The sequence below is a fragment of the Convolutriloba macropyga genome, chromosome 6 (assembly GCF_964194025.1).
Source record: "Convolutriloba macropyga chromosome 6, txConMacr16.3, whole genome shotgun sequence".
In the NCBI taxonomy this organism is placed as follows: Eukaryota; Metazoa; Xenacoelomorpha; order Acoela; family Convolutidae; genus Convolutriloba; species Convolutriloba macropyga.
The window spans coordinates 3,893,228-3,903,446 of NC_134473.1; the positions used below are offsets into that span (position 1 = coordinate 3,893,228).

The following is a 10,219-nucleotide window of genomic DNA, read 5'->3' on the forward strand; positions in this document are numbered from 1 at the left end:
CTAAATTATTAAAATCAAAGAGTCTATGGATCTCGTCCGTTGGGCCCTCCAGCTTGAAGCTTGTAGCCCCAAGCCACATGTGCTATGTTACCACAATGATTCACCATATAATAGCAGTTTTCCAATAACGGGGGGGGGGGGGGTTGGCTAACGGCAAAGATCCACATCTATTATGAAGTCTTTTCAATGAGTCAAATGAAAAAGATAGATAATAATCCCACATCGGATTTCATTCATTGATCGCCTCTGTTTCCTTTCCTTTCTGAACAAAATCTTATATTCACTACTATATAAGAACAATTTAAGCATCCCTTTGCATTTTTATTTATTTGAGCAGTAGCCTCTAATGAGAGGTTAGGCTGACCCCTTACAATCTACATAGGTTTTAGGAATGCACGAGAACATCAATTCTAATTCTAGGTAATATTCTAAGCGGGGGATGGGGGGAGGGGAGAAGTTGAAGGAAGAGGAAACAGTTACATTGATATTATTGTATGGAGCACGAATTGCTGTTTGCGTTGCTACTAGACCCGGTTTGGTCACCCGCTGCTGTATTAACTTGATTCGAATGACTCCCCCCACCCGGCCTGTGACTTGGTGGTGGTGGAATGCCCTGGTCTCTCTGCTGAATGACACTTGCAGCCAGTGCAGATTGTGTCTGCTCTAGGCTGGTTTTGTCCAGCTTAATGTTCAGAATTGTGGCAGTGATCTGGACATCATTCAATTAGTCACCCACTTTTTAACATTTCAAACTTAATTGATTTTTTAATTTTCCAATGACTTTTAATGACCCAATGACTTCATCTGAGATGATTATTATAACCCTACAAAAGGCAGTGTGTTCAAACAAGCTTCTATTAGTTTGGCATTAATTTCCAATTGCTAACAAACGATTAAAGATGGTTATTAGGCCCTTAAAAAATGAAATCCCTTTCAGAATTTTAGTCTCATTTACCTTTGTAGAGGGAGGCAGTAATTTAGGAATCATATCAAATTCCGTATATAAGTCAATATGACTACGGGAGAAGACAACCAAGTCCCATAACACCGATTGTGATAGAAGGAACAGAGAAACAATGATAAACATAACCGACGTCGGAAGAATTGCTCTCGAACGACTAGTGGGAGCTCTAATCAATTGCAGCCCGCTTCAGTCGGGCGGTGGATGGGTTGCCTAAATGGGACTAAGAAGCTCAATAGTGGGCTTCAAATAACCACATTAGAGGATAACATATTCCACTATTAAAATTTAAAGTGAAAAAAGGCACCAGTTTCGGCGCACTTTTCAGTTGACTTTTAGTATTAAATTACCTCCAATTGAGTTAAGCAGCTTGAAACTGTGATTGAGAGAGAATTTTAGATTACGCGAAACGCAAAAAGTCAAGGGCGTAAAAGTCACTCGAGAAGTCAAAACCGTCAAGCGAAAATTTTGCATAAAAAACACAGCCAGTAGAATACCGGAAACTAACCGGTATAATCTCCAACCTAACCTTATAGAAATGAGAACATCAAAATAGACAAGAGAAAAAAACAAAAGGTGTTGGGGGTGGGTAGATAGGTGCTGGTGGTGGTGGGGGGGGGGGGGGGGGGTTGTGCGGTGTAGTTTAGTTAATTAGGGGTGACTTATATAGGAACAAAAAATCTCAAAATGACCTCTTCACCTTGAACATTACCAGCAGTTCCTAATTACTATACATTACAAACGAAGCTACTGTTAAAGTTCAATGTTCGAAAACAGAAGTCAACAATCAAAAACGGAGGTAAATGCTCGAACAGAAAGAAGTCAAAATTCAAGTCATGAACAGACTTGCTTTCTGCTAAAAACACCCTGTAGAATCTCAATACTCCTCTTCGAGTCCTAAAAAGACACACAAGTTTACAATAATTGCTATGAACTTCGTTCAAGAGCAACTAAAAATTGCTTTTTGTACAAAAACATTTTGAAAGTGCGAACTATTTTGATTGCATTTTGTAGTTATGCATTATCCTGTTTCTTAATGAAAGCAGATGAACCACTCTAAATTTCCTCTCTGCTTAATTAACCACTCTAAATTCTACTTCTGCTTTTGTTCAGAGATTTACCTAAGCACTTCATTTCACGTGCAGCATTTGACTTCTAAAACACAACCTCTAAAAATTGAAGTAACCGATTTAAAAAAAAGATCACCATTACCCCTCTTCATGTTGTAAAAATAGGCTATAATAGCCGACTGAGAAGCTGAGGGAGGCTGTTAAACATAACAGTTATGCATTATCCTGTTCCTTAAAGAGAGGGTGCAGGGGCTAGTATCAATGCTATCCCATTTATTTCGATTTAAATTGCTTTACCCAGCAACTGCTGTTTAAAAGCACTCTGAGCAGAATGAGCGAAGAATGGAAGTACCCTAGAGAAGTAAAAACTATTTCAAACGACATTCCGAAAAAGCGGCAAAATTATGTAAAGCGAAACAAATTTTCGTTCGACGAAGAAAAAAAACCTAGCCGTAAGAATCCTGAACCAACTCGATGCCCACATTCACTAAGAACCTAGCCATCACCCACAACAAAATAAGCCTATTAAATAATTCACTGATCACTTCAAAAACATTTTGCTAAGGAAAACTAAAAAATATGAGCGAAGCCAAAATTGATATCTGGAAAAGAATCTGACAAAATTTCTTCACAAGTTTTGACTCCGATAAAAAAAGACACGGCGGTACATAGATGAAAAGGAAAGGAAAAAAATTGTTACGAAATTGCTTTCAAAAAGCTACGTCCCGACAATTATTCAGGGAAACATTCCGCTACTCGATTGATGAACAACCCAATGCCAGTTCGAAAAAGCTAACGAACAATCAAAAAGGTAAACAACGGAAAACCTGGTAGAAATTACAATCGTATATAATTTATTTGTGGCCATGCACAAATGGCCATGTATAACCTTGAAGAGCCCACTCTTAATAATAATACAACTTAATACTTATATAATAGCTCTAGACTAAATAGTGAACAAGAAAAGTTATTGCAAAAAGCTTAAATTCAGATAAAATAAGCTAATCACAAAAAAAACGAACATGGGTCAAAATTTCGAAAGGCATCCTAAACAACTTGATCAAAACAACCAAAAACATACCCGGCAGATTGCCGGAAAATAGCCGCCGTTGATTCCAATAAGCATCATTGGGATTGAAATAACAGAAGATATTGAAAAAAAAAGATTTTTGTACAAAAACATTTTTTTAAGTCCGATTTATTTTGATGGCATTTCGTGGTTGAACATACTTCTGTTTTAGAGAGAGGCTACAGGGGCTACCATCAAGAACAATAAGCATTAGAGATGGTAAATAAGACTTATAGGAACGACGTTCAAATAGCGGGCATCTAAAATTGGGCTTTATGGGTTTATCCCGTTTCTATTTCTGACATCCATTTTTGTACTAACTCTGTTCATTTTGAATTGCTTTGCTGAGCAACTGATGTTCAAAATCACTTTTAGCAGAATGAGAGAAGAGAGAAACTAGCCTAGAGAAGTCAAAAAGATTTCACGCAAAATGTTGAAAAGGCGGCAAAATGAGGTAAAGCGAAACATTTTTCTATTCGACGAAGTAAAAAAAAAATAGGAGCGCTATAATAGCAGGCTGAGAAGATGAGGGCGGCTATTAATACCCGGCAGATTGCCGGAAAATAGCCGCCGTTGATTCCAATAAGCATCATTGGGATTGAAATAACAGAAGATATTGAAAAAAAAAAGATTTTTGTACAAAAACATTTTTTTAAGTCCAATTTATTTTGATGGCATTTCGTGGTTGAACATACTTCTATTTTAGAGAGAGGCTATAGGGGCTACCATCAATAACAATAAGAATTAGAGATGGTGAATAAGACTTATAGGAACGACGTTCAAATAGCGGGCATCTAAAATTGGGCTTTATGGGTTTATCCCGTTTCTATTTCTGACATCCATTTTTGTACTAACTCTGTTCATTTTGAATTGCTTTGCTGAGCAACTGATGTTCAAAATCACTTTTAGCAGAATGAGAGAAGAGAGAAACTAGCCTAGAGAAGTCAAAAAGATTTCACGCAAAATGTTGAAAAGGCGGCAAAATGAGGTAAAGCGAAACATTTTTTTATTCGACGAAGTAAAAAAACATAGCCGGCAGATTGCCGGAATAGCTGCGAAAGAATAGACCTGCGTCCCATATAATAGAGATAGAAACAGATACAGATCTAAATTGAAAAATAAATCGACGCCGCTCAAAAAACTAGGCTAAAAAACATTCAGCGATAAATCAATAAAGGTTGTTAAAATTCATTCCACAGAAGCCTCTTATTAGGGACCTTTACAGCACATATGAGTTCCTTTGACCTTAAACAAATTCAAATTAAACTAAGTTTTAAAGTGCAAAAGTCATTTTATTGAGTGAGGTAAGTCACGTATGATCAAAATCTAATCACGCAAATAACCTAAAAAATTATCGCTAAAGCGAGTGAGAAATGACGTCACGCGCGCAAATGCCGTTAGTGAGAGGAAGAAGTCATTCAGAAAAATTGACTTTTTCAGCTTTGCTGTGTGAACAAATGTAAAACGAAAAAAGAGCGTCAGACGACGAAACAAAAAAAAACAGAGCACCGCAATATAGCTACGCTCAGCTTACAGCTTCGCAGCTTTAAAAAAAAATAGGAGCGCTATAATAGCCTGCTGAGAAGATGAGGGCGGCTATTAAAAAGAAGAAGTTTAAAAGACCATCTAAAGGATTAATATTTGCTTCAAAAATTTAAAATGATACCTAACGCAGTATTTCTAGATTAGACAAAAAAGACTAACGCCTTTGGCTGAAAATGCCAAGGCCGCACGTGATCGAAAATTTTACTCCTTTTCTCGCTCTCTCTCAGAATGATGCTTGAACTACTTTAAATTCTCTCGCTCTCTCTCTCTCTCTCTCTCTCTCGCTCTCGCTCTCTCTCTCTCTCTCTCTCTCTCTCTCTCTCTCTCTCTCTGCTTGACTTTTATTTGAACTTCTAAAACACCATTTGACTTCTAAAACAAAACCTCTAATAATAGAAGTCACCGATTTAAAAAATAGATCACTATTACCGCTATTCAAGTTTTAAAAATAGGAGCGCTATAATAGCCGACTGAGAAGCAGGGGGCGGCTATTAAACATAACCGACTAAAGGATTCGGTAGCAGTCAGCGTGGACTTAGTTAGGCTAGCTTTAGGGTTTCACCTGTTTATCCCGTTTTGGAGGACAAGAAGATAAGGGCGATAGACGAAAATCAATTAAGCGAACAATCGCATAAAAAGACCGCAGTACTAACATAATTGCAAAAAAAATTAGTTGAGAGCAATCAATAAATCAACTATACAAAATTAAAACATGTAATTCAGTTACAGGAAAACATCCCGAAAGAAATTAAACTATTGATTTGGTCTCCAAGCGTCGTTTTTGTACATTGCATGCACTTTTCAAAAATGCATTTCCATGGAAAACAAAACTCAAAACACAATCGAAAATACTTGAAAGTTGAAAGTATTATTGGAAGTATAATAAGTTGAGGTCACTGGGTCAATTATTGTTCTTCTCTTCATATAATCTTAAAATTAAGAGCACAGCAGCAGACACAAAGTTGCATTTACATCAAAAAACATTATTAGGCACTCAAACTCAGCCCAAAAAGCAACACACGGTAGATAGCGACACTGCCGGCATATGCCCTAAAAACGTTATCTTAATTAAAATGTTCTGATGAAAAAAACGAGCGTAACGAAGATGTTCGGTTAGATCTGGGAAAATTACGCAGAATCAAAGAGCCTGTGCTGCGTAAAAACAAACGTAAACCGACTAACGTCGGGCGAATTGCTCTTAAACGACAGACAGCCGGGGCATATTAATTCAGAGGGCTGAGACCGACAGGAGAGGGGCTCAACCAGCGAACTGCTCTTAGTCAACTTAAACTCAGCTATACTGGCTTTGCTATCGCATGTACAACCGCCTTTATAATAGCACCAGACTTAATTCGAAATGAGGGCAAATCTGATAACGCAAAACTCAAGAAGTCAGCCGCGGAAAAGGTCAGTATCACCAGACTAATCTCGAACTACAGGCAAGGCGTTGGCTTGAGTCAACCTAGCCTAAGTTTGTGGAGAGCAGTGGGCAACTTATGTGATCCGTATACCTAGAGTCTACGAAAGCTTTAACAGAGCTTCACAGAGACTTAAATTCTTCTGGATATACCAGAACAGCACTTTTCTGTTGAAAAGGTCATTGCTAAAATGAGCAAAAACGTTCTGGAAAAAACACGGTTACGCAAAAATTTTTGTTTAAAAATATACATGACTATAATAATTGCTCAAACGCTTTTCGGGAGCAATTCAATACTTAACCAACTTTTGATTGAGTTTGCTGTGCATATTCATATTTTAAAACATAGCTGGCAGATTGCCAGAGAATAGCCGCAATAGCTTTGTTGATCTGCAGTCTCAAAAAAACAGTAGACACAAAAAAATTAATCCTTTCATTAAAGGATGAGATGTTATCTTTTGATTAAGTTATACCTGCCTCTATTACCTACTCTCAATTAACCTTCAATTAGAGTGACACACACTTACTTGGCCTTATCTGTTTTAATTTAAAGTAAAGAAAAGTCAATTTCAAAGTGAGGAAGTCATTTTTGAGAGTGGATAAGTCACGTGTGACCAAAAACTTAATCAAGCAAATGAACAAAAAAACTCTCTTCATCAAGAGTGAGCAATGACGTCACGCACTGATGTCAGTTAAGCTTGCATGAACGAATGAACAAAAAGCAGATTTGAAGTGGTTGTGACGTCATATGGTCGTGACAAAAACTTGACGAAATAAAAAAAATCGAGAGAAGGCTAATACAATAATCGCTGTTCGGCTATTAAAATCGAAATTGAAGCTAAAACCACACCCAGTCCCGCCTTTAGCCACCCTAGATCAATAGGAACTGCAGTGGACTGCTAGCACCAAATATCAACCGGCTTTTTGTAGGTGATAAAAGTGGTACAAACAGTTAGTTTTGTAAAGAAGTATAAATCAGAGGTTTTGGACCAACATTCAATTAGTTGGGTTAAAAAACAGGAAATCGTCAAAAATGTCCAGAACCACACTCAAAACAACAGACTATCTTCATGCTGAAGAAATCACCAGCAACAAGCTCAACCAAGCCTTGACGAACATAGATGGTCCAGACGAGATAACAAGACGGGTACTCTCTCTCTCCGTCAGAAACGGTGAGCTGGCAACCAACCGACCGGATGACTACAACAGAAACCATTCAGACTCCCAGAACTTTTCAACACCACTCGACAACCCATCGTCCGACCTCATAATTCTGGAACAAGACCGCATAAAGAAGAGATTCATATAGACCGCCTGAAGACGCAATGCAGACGCAAAATCAAACTATTGACGCGATGAATCCCGACCTCTCACGTCCTGAAATTTGCACGGGAGAAAGAATCCTCCTCCTGGCTAAACTCTTTGCCAATCGAAAAGCACGGACTCTAGCTCTCAAAATCGGAATTCCGCAACGCCCTCTGTATCCGCTACGGATGGGATTTCAAAAAAGTGCCCGTGGATCACCTTTCTTACTGTCCCACGCCCTACACTGCCCCAAAGCAGGATACCCGATTATCAGGCACAATGAAAAACGCGATATATTCGCTAATGTGATGAAGAAAGTTGGCCACCAGATTTTTACAAACTCTACCAGCACCGAAGATCAGGCAAGACTCGACATATCGGCCAAAAGAATCTGTGGCAGTCGTTTTGAGCGCTCCTTCTCCTATGCTCCTACAAACAGAATTAAAAACAGCAAAGATGCATATTTACTACACGAAAATTTAAAACGCCTAAATATCAAGAGAATTGTGGATATTGAACATGGATCATTTTCAACTTCGACTTTTGCCACCGCAGGTGGAGCCAGCCCATCACACACAAATTCATCAGATGCATTGCTTCCCTCATAGCTCAAAAATCAAACGAACGATACCCAGAAGTCAATAATTTTATCCTTACCCGTGTCAGCTTCAGTCTTCTCAAGAGCACTATTTTATGCATTCGTGGATGTAGAGGTTAGAAGTTTAAAACGCCAGATGACATCAGCATATAAACTTTCAACACAGAAGTCAGATCCTAATCATCTTAAATTTTTTATTTAATTACAACCATATGACCTCTAATAACAGACTTTCACAGCTGGCGCTGCTGCGCGCACATTAAAATTCCGACCATTTGCTTTCGCTCTTTGCTTCAACCATCTCGCATTCATTGCACTTCAGTTTGCTTTTTTATTCCTTCGAGTTATTTTGAAAATTGTTAGCCATTACGACACTTATAATTCAAGTTTAACCTACTTACTTTAACCTAAAAATGGGCATAAATTTCTTATTTTAAAATCATTTTCAAAATTGTGTGAAGAGTAAAAGTATTTATACTTAAAGATTCAGGTTATCACTTATACCCACGTGTGATCTACACGCTCGCATTTTTTTTCAAAAAAAATCCGCACACACTGTTTTTAAAATCTTTTTCCAAGGATTGCAATTTCCATATCTACATGCAATACGCCATGTGCATTTATCATTGATATTGAATGAGGTAAAAAACAACAGTACCAGAAAAACTTTGATATCGTAATTTTGCTGACTTCGTGGGTAGCTTTCAGATTTCTAATAATGATGTTATGAAGTAATTCTGAAGGAAAGAAAAAGTTGTTATCTGATATTCTTAGCCTGTTTTTTGTGAATTTGAAGCCACGACTCTGCTCTCTTGTTGTATTATCGGAAAGTTCATGGTAACTTTTCGCATTGAAATTGCTCTTTATTATTGACAGGAACATCAGAAAATCATGCATTTCTATGTACAAGCACAGAGGTAGTAGTTCAAGTTCTTTTAGTCTACCAACATAACCAAAATCCATTTAGTTGCCCTCATTTGCAGCCTTTCAAATTTCTGCTTATGACCTCAGTTTGGATTCTCTACTTTTTTCAAACAGTAGAAATGAGATCCAAGATTATCATCGTTTGACGATTTAAATTTGGAGTTCAATTCAATTATCTAGTTCAACTAATGAATCTGCAAGGTTCATGTAAAATTACTTTCTCCGAAACGAAATTGCTTAAATTCTAAGGAAACAAATTTTCAGTGAACACTTTCATCTACCTTTTTAACCATCAGTTGAATTCCATCAGATCTGCTTGCACATACTAAGTGACTCGACATGGCATTGTCAGCAGCAAACTTATTGTGTCTTTCAGGTGATATGGCAATCATATGCTGCAGGTCAATTTTGTTTCCAACTAGAGCAAAATGCGCAGGTCGACGATTAGCCTTACTCTGTATAGAATTACTGTTTTCTCCTAATGCGAGGTTCTCTGTTTCAGCAATCATATCTGTTGCAGCCAATACATTTCTAGCCACCTTCATCCAGTCTTCCAAATCATCAAAGCTCTGCTGGTTGGTGACGTCATAGACAAATAAAATTCCTAAAACAATCAAAAAATTTTGTACTTAAAAATGGTATACAGTATTGGAGCAAACTTGTAGTCGCTGTAGGCGAGATCGTTTTGGATGTTTTATTCAAACCATTCCTAATTTTATTGTTGGCTCTAAACTCCCACTTTCGCGAAATTATTCTATAACTAATTGATAATTTTTCAATAAAGTGCCATTATCTAAAAATCAGCTCACCGTGAGATCCAGAAATATAGGTTGGAAGTAATGAGCCTCCAATTTGCTGCCCACCAACATCCCAAATTTGAAGCTGAACAACTTTTCCACCAGGCAATTCTTCGCGTCTCCGAAAAAAATCCAAACCCACTGTTTGTGCATATTGCTTGGAGAACGAATTTTGAGACAATACGGTGGCAATCGAGGTTTTTCCACTAGCACCATTACCTAACAGACAAATTTTGAGGACAGTTTCTTGAGTAGCTGCATAGTCCTCATCCTCAGAATCGCTCATATTTTCTATAATTTAGTTTTATCAATATAGAAAACAGAAACTGCATTAGCACTTGTAGTTATCGTAATGGCCGAATTTTGTTTTAATCAACAACTGAAAATTAAGCATTGATTCAGCTGCAATAATCAAATTTAGGCGCTATTTTTTTTAAAAAAAAAAATTATTAGATGAATACGCCCAAAGTTGAGCACGCCGTCTTCCATTTTTGTCGCTATTTCTTTAAAACAGGCAAATTAAAAGAAAGTCA

At 37.5% G+C, this 10,219-nt stretch overlaps 1 protein-coding gene across 1 annotated transcript; it reads right to left on the reverse strand.

The window, feature by feature from the left end:
- Positions 1 to 437: 437 nt before the first annotated feature.
- LOC142341435 (ras-related protein Rab-28-like) lies at positions 438 to 10,012 on the reverse strand. The gene is made up of 3 exons (XM_075392372.1): positions 9,699 to 10,012; positions 9,171 to 9,493; positions 438 to 709 (listed from the first exon to the last, which is right to left on the reverse strand). Exons 1-3 carry the CDS (start codon positions 9,970 to 9,972, stop codon positions 488 to 490), a joined length of 819 nt encoding a protein of 272 aa, XP_075248487.1. The 5' UTR covers positions 9,973 to 10,012; the 3' UTR covers positions 438 to 487.
- Between the last annotated feature and the right edge of the window lie 207 nt (positions 10,013 to 10,219).